This window comes from Cherax quadricarinatus, chromosome 30, assembly GCF_038502225.1.
Source record: "Cherax quadricarinatus isolate ZL_2023a chromosome 30, ASM3850222v1, whole genome shotgun sequence".
In the NCBI taxonomy this organism is placed as follows: Eukaryota; Metazoa; Arthropoda; class Malacostraca; order Decapoda; family Parastacidae; genus Cherax; species Cherax quadricarinatus.
In genome coordinates, this window is record NC_091321.1 from 11819789 (window position 1) to 11839922 (window position 20134).

The 20134-nt window shown below is 41.0% G+C and overlaps 1 protein-coding gene across 1 annotated transcript; it reads left to right on the top strand.

The window, feature by feature from the left end:
* The first annotated feature begins 3841 nt into the window (after nucleotides 1-3841).
* LOC128692626 (centromere protein S) lies at nucleotides 3842-18420 on the top strand. The gene is made up of 4 exons (XM_053781841.2): nucleotides 3842-3978; nucleotides 4954-5111; nucleotides 11877-11943; nucleotides 13400-18420. The coding sequence occupies exons 1-4, from the start codon at nucleotides 3940-3942 to the stop codon at nucleotides 13523-13525; spliced, it is 390 nt and encodes a 129-aa protein (XP_053637816.1). The 5' UTR covers nucleotides 3842-3939; the 3' UTR covers nucleotides 13526-18420.
* The last annotated feature ends 1714 nt before the right edge of the window (nucleotides 18421-20134 follow it).

Here is a 20134-nt window from a genome sequence, read left to right on the forward strand (position 1 = left end):
TGGTCCCACTTTATGTTTTTGTTATTGAAGTTGAATTTGGTGAATGCTCCCTCGTGACTAATCTCATTATGTCGGTCTGGGGCTCCGCGCATACATGACTGAACCTCAATTATGTTGTGATCTGAGTATATTGTTTTTGATATGGTGATATTTCTTATCAGATCATCATTGTTAGTGAAGATGAGGTCTAGTGTATTCTCCAGTCTAGTAGGCTCTATTATTTGCTGGTTTAAATTGAATTTTGTGCAGAGATTTAAAAGCTCGCGTGAGTGTGAGTTTTCATCAGAGCTGCCTCCTGGTGTTATTACTGCAACAATATTATTTGCTATATTCCTCCATTTTAGGTGCCTTAAGTTGAAATCCCCCAGGAGCAAGATGTTGGGTGCAGGAGCTGGAAGGTTTTCCAGACAGTGGTCAATTTTTAACAGCTGTTCCTGGAATTGCTGGGATGTTGCATCCGGAGGCTTGTAGACTATCACAATGACTAGGTTTTGGTTCTCGACCTTTACTGCTAAAACTTCCACTACATCATTTGAGGCATTTAGCAGTTCTGTGCAAACAAGTGACTCTGCAATGTACAGGCCAACCCCCCCCCCTTTTGCCTGTTCACTCTGTCACATCTGTATAGGTTGTAACCTGGGATCCGTATTTCGTTGTCCAAGTGATCCTTTATGTGGGTCTCAGTGAAAGCCGCGAACATTGCCTTTGCCTCTGCAAGCAGTCCACGGATGAAAGGTATTTTGTTGTTTGTTGCTGGCTTTAGACCCTGTATATTTGCAAAGAAGAATGTTATCGGACTGGTGGTATTGTTGGTACTGGGGGGGATTTTTTTTCCGGCATTAGTATCTGTATCTGTTGGTTTGGAGTGGAGGCCATCGACTGTGGTTCCACTCCAGGAATGACTGGATTTGGTGTACGATTTCTGCCATTTCCTGCCAGTTTTTTTTCCTTCCTGGCACTAAAAAACCTCTCCCTCTTGAGTGGCTGTGGCTACCCAGGTTTTCCCATGGCCTGGATGTTTTGTATCTTTTTGTCCCCTTTAGATGGTATGCCTGGCAATTTAAGTTATAGCACAGTCTTTCCTGTACTGAAGAGGTACACAGTTCAGGGTGAAAAAGCTTACAGGAAGGGAGTTTGCATTTTCCTGTTGTCATATGGGCATGGCATTTCCTAGGGTGGTCATAGTTGCACGTCCCATCTGTTTTTCCAGATTTCCCATGCCAGCAGATACCGAGTGCATAGTATGTGCACAGGCTTGGTTTCCGTTTGCCTTGGGTTTCTGTGACTGTATTCCATGTTGGTGCATGTTTCCCTGTCTTACTTCTATCCTCCCTAGCACCAACAATGGAGCTCCCACCATTTGTTTTTGGTAATATATCCTCACTATTGCTAGTGGAGTCCTCTTGTTTGCTATTTCCTGCGGTATTTCTAGTTTGCAATATTGGTTTTATCTTATCTTTGACTACACTTGTTTCCCTACTGTGGCTCCTGTCCCCTATGGGGTCATTTATATGTATTCCTTCCTGCGTATAATTCCCGACTACCTGGACAAAATCTCCAGCTTCACCATTACTGTCTCCCAGGACAGCATCTCCAGCTTCCCCATTACTGTCTCCCAGGACAGCATCTCCAGCTTCACCATTACTGTCTCCCAGGACAGCACCTCCAGCTTCACCATTACTGTCTCCCAGGACAGCACCTCCAGCCCACCCAAGTAATTTTTCAGTCCTATGAAATCAGCCAAGTAGAAGTCAGGGAAAGAGACTTGATTGTCATTATTAGGGGAATTCCACGATATATTAAAACCGAGTGATTTGTGATCACTTTCCCCAAACTCATCATTAACCTCAAAATTATTAATTAGCATTTCCCTGCTGGCAAGAACCAAGTCAAGCAGGTTATTTCCTCTAGTTGGTTCTGTCACAAACTGTTTTAAAAAACAATCCTGAATCGTATCAAGAAAGTCACTTGACTCTAAATTTCCTGTCAAATTGCTCCAGTCAATCTGTCTATAGTTGAAATCTCCCATTATCACAACATTTTCGTATGTAGATGCCTTACGAATTTCATCCCATAGAAGTTTACCGCACTCCCTATCAAGATTTGGGGCCCTGTAAATCACACCCAACAGATTCAGTGGCTGACGCTTCTAATTTTATATCTTGTCAAATACAACAATTTAAATTGTCTCTGACATACATGGCTACTCCACCACCCTTCTTGTTGACCCTGTCAGTGTGGAATAATTTATAGCCTTGTATGTGACATTCAGAAGGCATTTCTCTTTCAGATTGAGCCAGGTCTCTGTTATAGCAATGATATCTATGTTACCTGCACTTGCAATTAATTTTAGCCCATCTATCTTATTTCTTACATTCCTGCTATTAGTATAGTAGACCTTAAGGGAGCTAGTCCCTTGCTGCCCTCTGCGGTCTCCCTTTGTTTGCTGACCTGATCTATTGTCTTTATTTATAACTTCATGATGAATGTCTTTTATACATTTACTGTTTTCAACCCTAGTGTTGCAACCAGACTATATATATATATATATATATATATATATATATATATATATATATATATATATATATATATATATATAGATAGATATATATATATACCAACGCTCTTGTATGGGTGTGAGGTATGGGTTGCGAATGTTGCAACAAGGAGGAGGCTGGAGGTAGTGGAGATGTCATGTCTGAGGGCAATATGTGGTGTGACTATAATGCAGAGAATTCGTAGTTTGGAGATTAGGAGGAGGTGTGGGATTACCAAAACTATTATCCAGAGGGTTGAGGAGGGGTTAATGAGATGGTTTGGACATGTATGTAGAAGGGTGGAACGAAATAGAATGACTTCGAGAGTATACAAATCTGTAGTGGAAGGAAGGCGGGGTAGCAGTCGGCCTAGGAAAGGTTGGAGGGAGGGGGTAAAGGAGGTTTTGTGTGCAAGGGGCTTAGACTCCCAGCAAGCATGCATGAGTGTGTTAGACAGGAGCGAATGGAGACAAATGTTTTTTTTAGGACTTGATGTGCTGTTGGAGTGTAAAGAAGGTAACATTTATGAAGGGATTCAGGGAAACTGGTAGGTTGGACTTGAGTCCTGGAGATGGGAAGTACAGTGTCTGAACTCTGAAGGAGGGGTGTTAATGTTGCAGTTTTATAACTGTATTGCAAGCATGCCTCTGGCAAGACAGTGATGGAGTGAATGATGAAAGTTTTTCTTTTCCGGGCCACCCTGCCTTGGTGGGAAACGGCTAATGTGTTAATAAAAACATAAACTAATAAATATATATAAATAAATAAATAAATAAATAAATAAATATATATATATATATATATATATATATATATATATATATATATATATATATATATATATATATGTATATATATATATATATATATATATATATATATATATATATATATATATATATATATATATATATATATATATATATATATATATATATATATATTATACATACATACAAACATACATACATGCAAAATATCCACAAAGGGAGTTTAATGATAGCTCTAGGCCTTTCGTATTGCAATGAACACGTCATCAGGAGGTTGCAATGATGCAGAAATAGAGAAGAAAATCCAGGCAGGCTCTTTCAGGGAAAAGACTCTGGATTCCCTGAACGAATCTACCTGAACTTCCTACTCTATTTCTGCAATATTGTAAACTCTTGATGATGTGTTGATTGCCCGAAATGCCCCGGCATGGTAGTGACTTTCTTTGTACTTAACAAACCAAAATTGTAATTACACATTGTAACCTTTACAAAGAAATAAACCTTTGTCTTTATCTTTATCCTAGAGCTATCATTTAACTCCCCTCTGTGGTTATTTTGTATATTTTTGATTGCTCATTATATATTATGATAAAGTTTGTCATGGTATGCGTGTCATCATCAGCTGACTGATGGCGGCAGAAGACCTCCAAGAGTTAAATCATTCTCAGGTTGTTATTCTTTACGCTGAGTTTATTTTCATTTATATATATATATATATATGTTTGGTTATGTGAATAATATATAATGGGATATATATGTATATCATTGCCAGAACACTGGGGAATATAGGTAAACATTACTGTATATAGTAAATTGTGACTACCTTCAGTTGGTATTTTTTAATCTATATCTTTTTCTGTTCACTCGTGGTTTGCCGTTAATAAACATTAATAGCAAATACAGCCAGTTTTATCATTTCTGATGAAAATGCAATTAATATGTTACTAGGATTTAATAAGTTCTCGAAAGATTTCGTAGTCAATTGTTCAGCATTAAGCTGGAGTGTTAGGAGATACCATAGTCACTAAGTTTATTTAGGTACATGTACACATAAGTACAATTATCATACATAGTTTAACATATGTGTAAATTATCTATTCTTGGATTCCAATGGAAATAAGTAATTTTGACTCTTTTTGGGTTATCGTGGAGAGTATTTTACTCACGAGACTAGGATAATTTGTGTAATTGTTTATGTATACCTGTTTCTATATAAACTTACTAAAGCGACTTATCATCACTTTAGTTAGTTTTTTAAGTTAACAGAATCTGTATGTGTAAGCAAATGTGTAGCAACATATTATGAGGTAAGTAATCAGAGGTCAAAACTGTCCCAAAATTTGTATTTGACTGGTGGTGTGAAAGAAATGGATTAATTAAACAGTCATTCAATCATTATATTTTGCATGGGATATATTAAATTTCCAGCATAAGTATTTTAGGTGCTTTATTCTATATAGTTTATTAAGTTTTTAATTATATCAATGTAATGTATATGTATTATGATAATTAACTGAATATCATACATGGGAGACTTTTATCAGATTCAAGAGAATTGTTGCAGATATTTGGTATTGAAAGGATGTAATGAAGAACATAAAGTAGTTTAAGATTTGTTTCTAACCTTCCTTTGATATTTACAGACTTTAAAAGCTGCAATACACTTCACAGTAGGACGAACATGTGAGGAGATTGCTGCTGAGCTCGGGTTGTCATTCACAAAGAATGTTATTGCCACACTCTCAGAAATTACTTCCAAGCAACTAGAGACATACTCGACTGATCTTGAAGCCTTTGCTAAGTTCGTTTCAATGGGATTCTTAAATAACTACAGTAAACCCTCAGTTTAACAGACTTAATTGGAGGGGAGAGGTTGGCCAGTAATGGCAGTTGTACTGCATACAGAAAAGATTGTTTTATTGTGATTGTATCAGTAAAGAATGATTCTCCAACCAAAGGACGAGGCCTGGTCATGGACTGGGCCATGGGGGGGCGTTGACTCCTGGAACTCCCTCCAGGTATACCCTTCAGAAAAAGGACTCTGTCCATTGTTTCAAAATCTATTGACCCAGGATTTTATTTTGTATTTTCAAAGTCCGTTAAATGGAAGGTTTACTGTATATTTATGTAATCTATCAGTTTTCAGAATAGTGTTAGAAGTGAAGAATCATGGACTTCATTATTTTTTTGTTGTTTCTTGCTTAAAATGCTAATGATTATTTACTTTTTATTTTCACATGTTGCCCTGTTAATAGTTTCACACTTAAGTGTATCATGAATAATGTTGCAAGGACTAATTAAGTCAGCTTAAATGTCAAGTGACTTTTGTCAGTCCAGAGACATTTACTATTTGTAGTGCTGAATGCATAATTGTGACAGTTCTAGATAACATGGGCTAAAACAGTCAATTGTTAGTATATTACTATACAGCGGACCTTTGGTCTTCATGATTAATCTGTTCCAGAGAGTCTGCCAAAAACCAGAATTCACAAAAACCGAAATAAGAAATAATGTAAATCCAATTAATCCGTTCCAGACACCCAAAAGTATTAATAAAAATATTTTTTTTAGAGATTAAATATAGATTTACGTACAGAAAAGAATGACAAATCAATATAAAGCAATAATGACATCACACTTACCTTATTGAAAACTCTTGTTGGTGTATGGAAGACGGAAGTCTTTATGGAAGGGAAATCCCCTTCCATAAAGACTTTAGGTACTGAGTCCTTATCCAGGGTTACTTCCCTTCTTTGTTTTTTAATGGCACTAGGACCAGCTTGACTCACTGGATCCCTGTCACTCAAAAAACTGTTCTGGAGAGCACTGTTTCTGGTGTCTCTTTAAGATTTGCTTAAAATGGGACAAGGCATTGTCATTGAACATGTCGCAGACATGGCCTACAACAGCTTTGTTAAGGTGATGTTCCTCCACAAATGTTTGCACCTCACTCCACTTTGTACAAATGTCCTTAATCTTTGAAGAAGGCACCTTCTTCCCTCTCTCTTCCTTCTGTGAAGCAATTTCCTCAGCTGTGGTCTGTTGCTGTTGCAAATGAGAAATTTCAATTACTCAGATATGGTAAACACGAGGAAATTAAATCTTCATCAGAGTACAAAACAAATTCTGGCCACAAAATAGAGCGAAACACCAACGTCAAAGACCTGGGAGTGATCATGTCGGAGGATCTCACCTTCAAGGACCATAACATTGCATCAATCGCATCTGCTAGAAAAATGACAGGATGGATAATGAGAACCTTCAAAACTAGGGAGGCCAAGCCCATGATGACACTCTTCAGGTCACTTGTTCTATCTAGGCTGGAATATTGCTGCACACTAACAGCACCTTTCAAGGCAGGTGAAATTGCTGACCTAGAAAATGTACAGAGAACCTTCACGGCGCGCATAACGGAGATAAAACACCTCAATTACTGGGAGTGCTTGAGGTTCCTAAACCTGTATTCCCTGGAACGCAGGCGGGAGAGATACATGATTATATACACCTGGAAAATCCTAGAGGGACTAGTACCGAACTTGCACACGAAAATCACTCACTACGAAAGCAAAAGACTTGGCAGACGATGCAACATCCCCCCAATGAAAAGCAGGGGTGTCACTAGCACATTAAGAGACCATACAATAAGTGTCAGGGGCCCGAGACTGTTCAACTGCCTCCCAGCATACATAAGGGGGATTACCAACAGACCCCTGGCAGTCTTCAAGCTGGCACTGGACAAGCACCTAAAGTCGGTTCCTGACCAGCCGGGCTGTGGCTCGTACGTTGGTTTGCGTGCAGCCAGCAGCAACAGCCTGGTTGATCAGGCTCTGATCCACCAGGAGGCCTGGTCACAGACCGGGCCGCGGGGGCGTTGACCCCCGCAACTCTCTCCAGGTAAACTCCAGGTTGCAGCTCTTCCATGGTTAGCTCTTCACTGTGGTCCTCCTCCAACTCTTCCACATCCTGACCACTTACATCCAACCCCATGGAATTCTCCAGTGCCACAGTACATTCCACAACAGGTGTAGGGTCGACAGGGTCAGCCCCAAACCCTTCAAAATCCTTCTCTTGGATGCATTCTGGCCACAGTTTTTTCCAAGCAGAGTTCATCATCCTGGAAGTCACTCCCTGCCAAGCCTTATCTATAATGGTTATGCAGTTGAGGTTATTGAAGTGATCCTTCCAGAACTCTCTTAGGGTCAATTCAGTGTCTGAGGTCATGTCAAAGCACCTTTGAAACATTGCTTTGGCATAGAGTTTTTTGAAGTTTGAAATGATCTGCTGGTCCATGGGCTGGATGGGAGGAGTTAGGGGACAAGAACTTCGCTGTGATGAAACTAAACTCCTCCAACAATTGATCATCCAAGTCTGGAGGATGAACAGGAGCATTGTCTATTACCAGGAGGCTCTTGAGTGGCAGTTGATTATCCAGGAGGTATTTCTTCATACTTGGGCCAAACACTTCATTGAACCAATCGAGGAAAATTTACCTTGTGACCCATGCCTTATTGTTAGCCTTCCATATCACACACAATTTACTCTTGACGACACTGTTTTTCTTGAACACGCTGGGATTTTCAGAGTGATACACCAGTAAAGGCTTCACTTTGAAATCCCCACTAGCATTACCACAGAACAAGAGAGTTAGCTGTCTTTCATAGGGTTGTGTCCTGGCAGTGCCTTTTCCTCCTGTGTGATGTAGGTCCTCTTTGACATTTTCTTCCAAAGAGGCCTGTTTCGTCACAATTGAACATTTGTTGGGGGAAGAACCCTTCAGCCTCTATGTACCCCTTGAATTCATGCATGAATTTTATCTGCCGCATGTTTGTCTGAACTTGCAGCCTCACAATGCCTTACAACACTGTGTATGCCACTTAGCTTCTTGAAATTTTCGAACCAGCCTTTGCTGGCCTTAAATTCACTAACATCGGCACTCGTTCCAGGCATTTTCTTTACGAGATCGGCATGTAACTCTCTTGCATTTTCGCAAATTATCGACTGCACAACACTATCTCCTGCTAACTGTTTTTGGTTGAGCCACACAAACAACAATTTCTCCACATATCTGATTTCCTGTGAGCTCTGTGTCGTTAGCATATTTACCCCTTTCGCAACATCAGCTTCCTTGATTTCCTTTTTCTTCCCCACTTTGGAAGTGATCGTTGAATGAGGCTTCCTGTACATCTTGGCAAGCTCGGCCACTCATACACCAATTTCATGTTTTTCTATGATTTCTTTCTTTAATTCTATCAGGTGGCTTATTTAGCAGTTACAAGCACAAAAAAATGGATTATTACGAAATGTTTCAAAAGAACAAGGGGGCTGATGCTCACTCGTCGAGAAACAATGCCAGACTGACTCTTGAATGCATCTGTGGGAGGCTTTGTGTGCATGGGGCCACTGGGACACGTACTGTATGACTACCAAAATTCAAGGGAAATCACAAAAACCATGGCTATATTTTGACAAAAGTTGCCGATAACCAAAATTCACGAAAACTGAGACTTGCGAAAACCAAGGGTCCATTGTATATTGATTGTTAATGCAGGACTTAACCATGGGTAAAGACTTACAGGCTGACACATAGTACATACTTGACGCAAGAATATAATAGAACATATGTTCTTTCATATCGAGATATTTAATCCATTTGCTTTTGTGGTTAGGACACTTCTGGAACACTTTCGAGAAAGACTGATGTAAAACTATTATGTTCTAGGGATTTGCTTGGCAAATATAAAAATGGGGTCTCAAACCAGCATTCAGTTCAGCTCTGGCTACTTGAGAAGACACATCAGAAGTGAAATGGCATCTAGAGGCTGCAATTATTCTCCAGAGACATTCTGCTACACATGCGGTCAATTCATTAAGACATGAGCAAAGAAGTTCTCTGTAACAATCTAAAAAAATGTGTGAAGCTTATGAAGCATATTTTGGCATGTCAGTTGGGGACCAAGACAAGACCTGGGCAGCTCATGTTGCTTGTGAGCATTGTAAGAAAACATAAGAACATAACATAAGAAACGAGGAACACTGCAACAGGCCTATTGGCCCATACTTGGCAGGTCCATGTCAAAACCAACCCTCCAACAAAAATATTTGCCCAACCCACCCCCAGAGCTACCCAAGCAACAAGCCCCGACCAACGCCCCCTCTAATCAATGCGCAAGTCTCGCTCAAATCCATCCCCTCTCACTCCTAGAATACAGAAAGAAGGAACACTACAGCAAGCCAACCGGCCCACACCAGGCAGGTCCCCCTCAAATCCAGACCCACAAACTTTTACCTTCTACTCCATCCATGGAATAAGCATTGATAACCAGGGCACTATTAAAGAGGGTACCGAAGAAGCTGAGGTACCTGGTCCATCACCAGGGCACCAAGGGAACTGAAGCACCTGGTCCATCACCAGGGCACCGAGGGAACTGAAGCACCTGGTCCATCACCATGGCACCGAGGGAACTGAAGCACCTGGTCCACCACCAGGGCATCGAGGGAACTGAAGCACCTGGTCCACCACCAGGGCACCGAGCGAACTGAAGTACTTAGTCCATCACCAGGGTACCGAGGGAACTGAAGCACCTGGTCCATCACCAGGGCACCGAGGGAACTGAAGCACCTGGTCCATCACCAGGGCACCGAGGGAACTGAAACACCTGGTCCATCACCATGGCATCGAGGGAACTGAAGCACCTGGTCCATCACCAGGGCACTGAGGGAACTGAAACACCTGGTCCATCATCATGGTATTGATGGAACTGAAGCACCTAATCCATCACCAGAGCACCAAAGGAACTGAAGCAACTGGTCCATCACCATGGCACCGAGGGAACTGAAACACCTGGTCCATCACCATGACATTGAGGGAACTGAAGCACCTGGTCCATCATCATGGCATCGAGGGAACTGAAGCACCTGGTCCATCACCAGGGCACAGAGGGAACTGAAACACCTGGTCCATCACCAGGGCACCGAGGGAACTGAAGCACTTGGTCCATCACCAGGGCACCGAGGGAACTGAAGCACCTGGTCCATCACCAGGGCACTGAGGGAACTGAAACACCTGGTCCATCACCATGGCATCGAGGGAACTGAAGCACCTGGTCCATCATCAGGGCACCGAGGGAACTGAAGCACCTGGTCCATCACCAGGGCACCGAGGGAGCTGAAGCACCTGGTCCATCATCATGGCATCGAGGGAACTGAAGCACCTGGTCCATCACCAGGGCACCGAGGGAACTGAAACACCTGGTCCATCACCAGGGCACTGAGGGAACTGAAACACCTGGTCCATCACCATGGCATCGAGGGAACTGAAGCACCTGGTCCATCACCAGGGCACCGAGGGAACTGAAGCACCTGGTCCATCACCAGGGCACCGAGGGAACTGAAACACCTGGTCCATCACCAGGACACCGAGGGAACTGAAGCACCTGGTCCATCACCATGGCATCGAGGGAACTGAAGCACCTGGTCCATCACCATGGCATCGAGGGAACTGAAGCACCTAGTCCATCACCAGGGCACCGAGGGAACTGAAGCACCTGGTCCATCACCAGGGCACCGAGGGAGCGGAAGCACCTGGTCCATCACCATGGCATCGAGGGAACTGAAGCACCTGGTCCATCACCAGGGCACCAAGGGAGCAGAAGCACCTGGTCTATCACCATGGCATCGAGGGAACTGAAGCACCTGGTCCATCACCAGGGCACCGAGGGAGCTGAAGCAGGAAGATCATTAGAAGGTAAGAAAGTCATTAGTTATATGAAGGGTAAAATCTTGAATAGGAACATTTTTTAAATGCAATGTATTCTACAGAAACTAATTCTTTTGTTCTTTTATGGGATGATATAGAAGAGAAAAAAGAACCATGAAGTTTGCTGTTCCTAGAATATGGTGTGAACCCACTGATCACTCAACCAACTGCTACTTCTACCTGGTGGATCCTTCCAAATGCCGAACTGGGAAAAATGCACCTGCTATTTCTTATCCAGACCTTCCCTCTTCTATTGCACCAGTATCACACAGTGCTGATCTTCCTGTACCTACACCATGAAGAAGTCAACCATCAGAAGAAGAAAGCAGTAAATCAGAAAATGAAGAACACAGTGAACAAGACTATGATCTTACAGATGCAGCTGTTGGGAGGAATCCTTACTACCCAAACCAAACTGACCTCAGTGACCTTATCAGAGATCTTGGTTTGACAAAGTTAAATGCTGAGCTTTTGATTTCAAGGGACAAGGAGTGGGAATTCGTGGATGAAAGTGTGCAAGTGACATGCCAAAGAAAATGTCATCAACATTTCTCAAGCTTCTTAGCTAATGAAGACAGGTTGTGCTACTGTAATGATGTATCAGGCCTGTTTGATGCAATTGGAATTGCATGCAGTCCAGTTGTGGATCTAATTTTTAGAAATTAAAATGCATGTTTCAGTAGGGACTAGGTTACTATATATAAACTATGACAAGTCATTATTATTATAATCAGAAAGAAGTGCTAAACCACAAGAATTATACAGTCATAGTAGATGAAAAGAGATTAATTTTTTTTTTTTCATTTTCAGTCATGCACGTAGAGCAATCATCAGCACAGATGATGTGAAGCTTCTAGTTCGTCGAAATCCCAAACTGGTATAGTAAAATCTTCATGCACACTATGTTGATTTGTCTGTTTCTCCGTGTATTTATCAGTCAATGCCTCTGGGATAGTCTTTTAGTTACAATTGGATTGTTTTCCAAAGCTCAAAAGCACTTTAGTTAAATGGGCACATGTAGAACATTTTGAATATTATTATTTTTTTTTTTTGTTATTATTAACACATTGGCTATTTGTCACCAAGGCAGGGTGGCCTGAAAAAGAAAAGCTTTCATCATTCACTTCATCACTGTCTTGCCAGAGGCATGCTTGCACTACAGTTATAAAACTGTAACATAAACACCCCGCTTTCAGAGTGCTGGCATTGTACTTCCCATCTCCAGGAATCAAGTCTGGCCTGCCGGTTTCCCTGAATCCCTTCATAAATGTTACCTTGCTTACACTCCAACAGCACGTCAAGTCCTAAAAACCATTTGTCTCCATTTGCTCCTGTCTAACATGCTCTCACATGCTTGCTGGAAGTCCAGCCCCATGCACACAAAACCTTTACCTCCTCCCTTCAACCTTTCCTAGGCCAACCCTTACCCCGCCTTCCCTCAACTACAGATTCATACACTCTCGAAGTCATTCTGTTGTATTCCACCCTCTCTACATGTCCAAACCATCTCAATAACCCCCCTTCTGAATGTTCGAAGCCCGCGAAAGTGGAAAACACGAATGTTGAGGGAGACCTGTATAAGAAATATCCTGTATGAGGATAGACACTTAGAGCCTTGAATCTCCACTCTCTGGAGAGACGTAGAATGAGGGGAGATATCATCGAAGTGTATAAGTGGATGATGGGCATAAACAAGGGTAATATTAGTAAAGTACTGAGGGTGTCGAACTAGGTAAGAACCAGAAATAATGAATTTAAGTTGGATAAATTTAGATTTAGAAAGGACATAGATAAGTACTGGTTTTCAAACAAAAGTTGTGGATGCGTGGAACAATCTTCCGAGTAGGGTGATTGAGGCTAGGACCCTGGGTAGCTTTAAAAAGAGATTGAACAAATATATGAGTGGGAGGAGCTGATTGGTGTCATTGAGTACAAGAGTAAATTCTTAGGTAGCTTTGGGTAGGGGTCATTTTGATAAAGACCTGCCTTACACAAATAACCCGCACATAAAAGAGAGAGGCTTACGACCTTGATTTTCCTCATTTGAAAGCATTAAAAAAACATAGATCTACGTTTGGAGCCCCCTGCTTGTGGACGCAGATCTACGTTTGGACAGTTTAAGGGTTAAAGGAGGGTTTTGGAATATTGGCAGTTTGGAGGGACATCTAAGCTGTTGTATCTGAGTGCCTCTGCAAAGACAGTGATTATGTATGAGTGATGGTGAAAGTGTTGAATGATGATGAAAGTTTTTTTTTCTTCCTTTTTTGGGTCACCCTGCCTTGGTGGGAAATGGCTGATGTGTTAAAAAAAGAATTATTTTATCCCTCTTGCAGGCTGAGCATATTAAAGAAATGGCAGATAACTTGGCACAAGCTGGAGGAAAGGAATGCAAGAAACGAGGTCAAAAACGTAAAAGTGCTGCTCATCCTGCAGAAGCCTCCGAGAAAAGCAGCCCTTAAATATTTTGTACATATTGTTCATTAATATTTTGAAGCTAAATATTTACACCTCTCTCATTTGTGATGACTAATATTCTCTTTAAGTGTGAAGTGACTATTGTCTTAATTCTTGTCAGTGATGTGACCACAGCAAAGAAATTGTCCCATGATAATGATACATAAGCCTATTTTGGCTATATATGTACAGTAATTTGTTACTATATATGTACAGTAATTTGTTACTATATATGTATCTGTAATATTAATAATCTAGATATGATATAGTTCTTTGTATTAAACTGTGGCAATTATCCAATAATTAAATAATAATTACAAAGTCCTCTGCTGTGCTTAGTGCTGTAATGTCATTAATATAATAGTTTAATCTAAGAACATTTTTGTTCAAAGATCGAGTCCCATACCCCAAGGAGTTTGGATACCCCCTGTTAAGGATCCCTGATATAAATGATATATAATACCAGTAAGTGGATAAGACACATGTGCAACATTAGGAACCTTTATTGGCAAAAGGTTTTGCCTGCGCTGCAGTCTTTAGCAGTCGAATACAGGGATGAGTTACACTCTTGGAGAGCTCAGCTTTGGTGGGAGACGAAGAAGGTGAAGTGGAGAGGTAGTTTGATGTAATCAGTCCATCAGCCTTGGTGCTGAGAGTCTGATTATCTTGCACCAGGGGTAATGTATTACATTAAGTTACCTCTCAACTTCACCTTTGTCTCTCAACAAAGCTGATCTCTCCAAGAGTATTTGACTGATGAAGCCAGTAGTGCAGGCAAAACCTTTCATCAATAAAGATTTGTAATGTTGCACCTGTGTCTTACCCTTCCATGTCTAAACTCCAGGCTCTTAACCCTTTGACTGTCACAAGCCCCTTTCTGAAACTGTCCCTCTGTCGCAAAATTTTTGGAAGAAAAAAATTATTTTTTCATATGAAATGATGGAGAATCTTTTCCCGATGGTAATGACACCAAAAGTATGAAATTTGGTAAAAAACTCGCAGAATTACGCTCCCGCGAAGTTATTGATCTTAGCGATATATACGCATTGGCGATTTTGACGACTTTGAGCCCTATTTTCGGCCAATTCTGTTGTTCCAGTCGACCAAACTCAGCTATTTCTTTAGAACTCCATTTTTTCTATCAGTTGAGTACAAGAAACTGCCCATTTACCGATTTGAACTACCCAATAAAGTGGTCAGAAATTGGCAATTTGGCCAATTTCATGCAAAATAAAAAAGATACCAATTTCAAAATAGGGTCCAGAATAAACAATGTAGACATTCTTGGCAATAAAATAACATATCCTCTGTTCATTAGTCATGTCTCTAGGCCCCCTCTTATATTACTCTTGCTTTCTATTTTGATTTTTATTCACACAAAAAATAGATTTACTGTTATGCTGACTACTGCATTATTGTAAAAATGATATAAATAATATCAGTGCACTAGTGAAAGAATATTAGACTCTCAAGTTGACGTGTATTGGACGTGTGGTGTGATTTGCTTACTCCTGAACATTGGTAAAAATCGAACATTTCCGCTACTTTGAGCTCAATTTCAAGATCGTTTTCATTGTGAAACTATTCAAAATCGTCTCTATTTCTGTAATATGTATTCCATTCTATCAAATGAGACCAAGAAAACGAGAATACAACCATAAATACTATAGGAAAATACATCACAAAGTCGGCATCTTAATTCAAAAACACGGTTGGAGCTTTTTTTCTCTCATTATGCAATGCTTGCTGCAGGATTTTTTTTATACAGGGCACACTGACCACACAGACCCATTCTCTCACATGTGGGCCTACCAGCTATCTCCTGCTTGATTTGAAGCCGCTAGAATTATTGAGTAGATATACCTCTGAAACACTGGCTCCTAAGACGTATATATACGACCGAAACCGTCAAAGGGTTAATAAACAGCAGCTAGCGCAGTTTTAGAGATGGTGAATCCTGTTTTGCTCATCTGCATTCTTTGACAAGGTATGGAAATTTAGGCAACAGAGGGATGGGTGCACTGTACATTTTTGGACAGCAAGAATTTTGATATTTGGGCTTATTTAAACATTTAGCTACTTTTGAATTAATTTCACTACTTTTGAAATAATTTCGCTGCTTTTTTATTCTAATTTTATCACGTAAGTATACATACATTGTGAAACATTTTTTTTTTTTTTCAACAAGTTGGCTGTCTCCCACCGAGGCAGGGTGACCCAAAAAAGAAAGAAAATCCCCAAAAAGAAAATGCTTTCATCATCATTCAACACTTTCACCACACTCGCACATAATCACTGTTTTTGCAGAGGTGCTCAGAATACAACAGTTTAGAAGCATATACGTATAAAGATACACAACATATCCCTCCAAACTGCCAATATCCCAAACCCCTCCTTTAAAGTGCAGGCATTGTACTTCCCATTTCCAGGACTCAAGTCCGACTATATGAAAATAACCGGTTTCCCTGAATCCTTTCACTAAATATTACCCTGCTCACACTCCAACAGATCGTCAGGTCCCAAGTACCATTTGTCTCCATTCACTCCTATCTAACACGCTCACGCACGCTTGCTGGAAGTCCAAGCCCCTTGCCCACAAAACCTCCTTTACCCCCTCTCTCCAACCCTTTCGAGGACGACCCCTACCTCGCCTTCTTTCCTCTATAGATTTATATGCTTTCCATGTCATTCTACTTTGATCCATTCTCTAAATGACCAAACCACCTCAACAACCCCTCTTCTGCCCTTTGACTAATACTTTTATTAACTCCACACCTTTTCCTAATTTCCACACTCCGAATTTTCTGCATAATATTTACACCACACATTGCCCTTAGACAGGACATCTCCACTGCCTCCAACCGTCTCCTCGCTGCTGCATTTACCACCCAAGCTTCACACCCATATAAGAGTGTCGGTACTACTATACTTTCATACATTCCCTTCTTTGCCTCCATAGATAACGTTTTTTGACTCCACATATACATCAATGCACCACTCACCTTTTTTCCCTCATCACTTCTATGATTAACCTCATCCTTCATAAATCCATCCGCCGACACGTCAACTCCCAAGTATCTGAAAACATTTACTTCTTCCATACTCCTCCTCCCCAATTTGATATCTAATTTTTCTTTATCTAAATCATTTGATTCCCTCATCACCTTACTCTTTTCTATGTTCACTTTCAACTTTCTACCTTTACACACATTCCCAAACTCATCCACTAACCTTTGCAATTTTTCTTTAGAATCTCCCATAAGCACAGTATCATCAGCGAAAAGTAACTGTGTTAATTCCCATTTTGAATTTGATTCCCCATAATTTAATCCCACCCCTCTCCCGAACACCCTAGCATTTACTTCTTTTACAACCCCATCTATAAATATATTAAACAACCATGGTGACATTACACATCCCTGTCTAAGACCTACTTTTACCGGGAAGTAGTCTCCCTCTCTTCTACACACCCTAACCTGAGCCTCACTATCCTCATAAAAACTCTTTACAGCATTTAGTAACTTACCACCTATTCTATATACAGTGGACCTCCGCATAACGATCACCTCCCAATGCGACCAATTATGTAAGTGTATTTATGTAAGTGCGTTTGTACGTGTATGTTTGGGGGTCTGAAATGGACTAATCTACTTCACAATATTCCTTATGGGAACAAATTCAGTCAGTACTGGCACCTGAACATACTTCTGGAATGAAAAAATATCGTTAACCGGGGGTCCACTGTACTTGCAACATCTGCCACATTGCTCCCCTATCCACTCTATCATATGCCTTTTCTAAATCCATAAATGCAATAAAAACTTCCCTACCTTTATCTAAATACTGTTCACATATATGCTTCAATGTAAACACTTGATCTACACATCCCCTACCCACTCTGAAACCTCCTTGCTCATCCGCAATCCTACATTCTGTCTTACCTCTAATTCTTTCAATTATAACCCTACCGTACACTTTTCCTGGTATTCTCAATAAACTTATTCCTCTATATTTTTTACAATCTCTTTTGTCCCCTTTCCCTTTATATAAAGGGACTATACATGCTCTCCGCCAATCCCTAGGTACCTTCCCCTCTTTCATACATTTATTAAACAAAAGTACCAACCACTCCAACACTATATCCCCCCCTGCTTTTAACATTTCTGTCATGATCCCATCAGTTCCAGCTGCTTTACCCCCTTTCATTCTACGTAATGCCTCGCGTACCTCCCCCACACTTACATTCTGCTCTTCTTCACTCCTAAAAGATGGTATACCTCCCTGACCAGTGCATGAAATTACCGCCTCCCTTTCTTCCTCAACATTTAAAAGTTCCTCAAAATATTCTCGCCATCTACCTAATACCTCCCTCTCCCCATCTACTAACTCCCCTACTCTGTTTTTAACTGACAAATCCATACTTTCCCTAGGCTTTCTTAACTTGTTTAACTCCAAAATTTTTCTTATTTTCATTAAAATTTCTTGACAGTGCCTCTCCCACTCTATCATCTGCTCTCCTTTTGCACTCTCTCACCACTCTCTTCACCTTTCTTTTACTCTCCATATACTCTGCTTTTCTTATAACACTTCTGCTTTGTAAAAACCTCTCATAAGCTAACTTTTTCTCTTTTATCACACCCTTTACTTCATCATTCCACCAATCACTCCTCTTTCCACCTGCCCCCACCCTCCTATAACCACAAACTTCTGCCCCACATTCTAATACTGCATTTTTAAAACTATTCCAACCCTCTTCAACCCCCCCACTACTCATCTTTGCACTAGCCCACCTTTCTGCCAACAGTCGCTTATATCTCGCCCGAACTTCCTCCTCCCTTAGTTTATACACTTTCACCTCCCTCTTACTTGTTGTTGCCACTTTCCTCTTTTCCCATCTACCTCTTACTCTAACTGTAGCTACAACTAAATAATGATCCGATATATCAGTTGCCCCTCTATAAACATGTACATACTCCTAATTTAATGATGTGATTTCGTGTATAGGACAAGGAGGAATAACATCTTGTAGGAGTGAGGAAGAGCCAGTTGTGAGTGTGGGGGAAGTTCGTGAGGCAGTAGGTAAAATGAAAGGGGGTAAGGCAGCCGGGATTGATGGGATAAAGATAGAAATGTTAAAAGCAGGTGGGGATATAGTTTTGGAGTGGTTGGTGCAATTATTTAATAAATGTATGGAAGAGGGTAAGGTACCTAGGGATTGGCAGAGAGCATGCATAGTTCCTTTGTATAAAGGCAAAGGGGATAAAAGAGAGTGCAAAAATTATAGGGGGATAAGTTTGCTGAGTATACCTGGTAAAGTGTATGGTAGAGTTATTATTGAAAGAATTAAGAGTAAGACGGAGAATAGGATAGCAGATGAACAAGGAGGCTTTAGGAAAGGTAGGGGGTGTGTGGACCAGGTGTTTACAGTGAAACATATAAGTGAACAGTATTTAGATAAGGCTAAAGAGGTCTTTGTGGCATTTATGGATTTGGAAAAGGCATATGACAGGGTGGATAGGGGGGCAATGTGGCAGATGTTGCAAGTGTATGGTGTAGGAGGTAGGTTACTGAAAGCAGTGAAGAGTTTTTATGAGGATAGTGAGGCTCAAGTTAGAGTATGTAGGAAAGAGGGAAATTATTTCCCAGTAAAAGTAGGCCTTAGACAAGGATGTGTGATGTCACCGTGGTTGTTTAATATATTTATAGATGGGGTTGTAAGAGAAGTAAATGCGCGGGTCTTGGCAAGAGGCATGGAGTTAAAAGATAAAGAATCACACACAAAGTGGGAGTTGTCACAGCTGCTCTTTGCTGATGACACTGTGCTCTTGGGAGATTCTGAAGAGAAGTTGCAGAGATTGGTGGATGAATTTGGTAGGGTGTGCAAAAGAAGAAAATTAAAGGTGAATACAGGAAAGAGTAAGGTTATGAGGATAACAAAAAGATTAGGTGATGAAAGATTGAATATCAGATTGGAGGGAGAGAGTATGGAGGAGGTGAATATATTCAGATATTTGGGAGTGGACGTGTCAGCGGATGGGTCTATGAAAGATGAGGTGAATCATAGAATTGATGAGGGGAAAAGAGTGAGTGGTGCACTTAGGAGTCTGTGGAGACAAAGAACTTTGTCCTTGGAGGCAAAGAGGGGAATGTATGAGAGTATAGTTTTACCAACGCTCTTATATGGGTGTGAAGCGTGGGTGATGAATGTTGCAGCGAGGAGAAGGCTGGAGGCAGTGGAGATGTCATGTCTGAGGGCAATGTGTGGTGTGAATATAATGCAGAGAATTCGTAGTTTGGAAGTTAGGAGGAGGTGCGGGATTACCAAAACTGTTGTCCAGAGGGCTGAGGAAGGGTTGTTGAGGTGGTTCGGACATGTAGAGAGAATGGAGCGAAACAGAATGACTTCAAGAGTGTATCAGTCTGTAGTGGAAGGAAGGCGGGGTAGGGGTCGGCCTAGGAAAGGTTGGAGAGAAGGGGTAAAGGAGGTTTTGTGTGCGAGGGGCTTGGACTTCCAGCAGGCATGCGTGAGCGTGTTTGATAGGAGTGAATGGAGACAAATGGTTTTTAATACTTGACGTGCTGTTGGAGTGTGAGCAAAGTAACATTTATGAAGG

What these genes read in the sequence shown, in the direction of transcription:
- LOC128692626 (XM_053781841.2), top strand. Translation starts at nt 3,940, where the DNA reads ATGGCGGCAGAAGACCTCCAAGAGTTAAATCATTCTCAG. An exon ending in AAGAGTTAAATCATTCTCAG is followed by an intron (nt 3,979 to 4,953) that starts GTTGTTATTCTT and finishes TGATATTTACAG; the next exon opens with ACTTTAAAAGCTGCAATACA. An exon ending in GATCTTGAAGCCTTTGCTAA is followed by an intron (nt 5,112 to 11,876) that starts GTTCGTTTCAAT and finishes TTTCATTTTCAG; the next exon opens with TCATGCACGTAGAGCAATCA.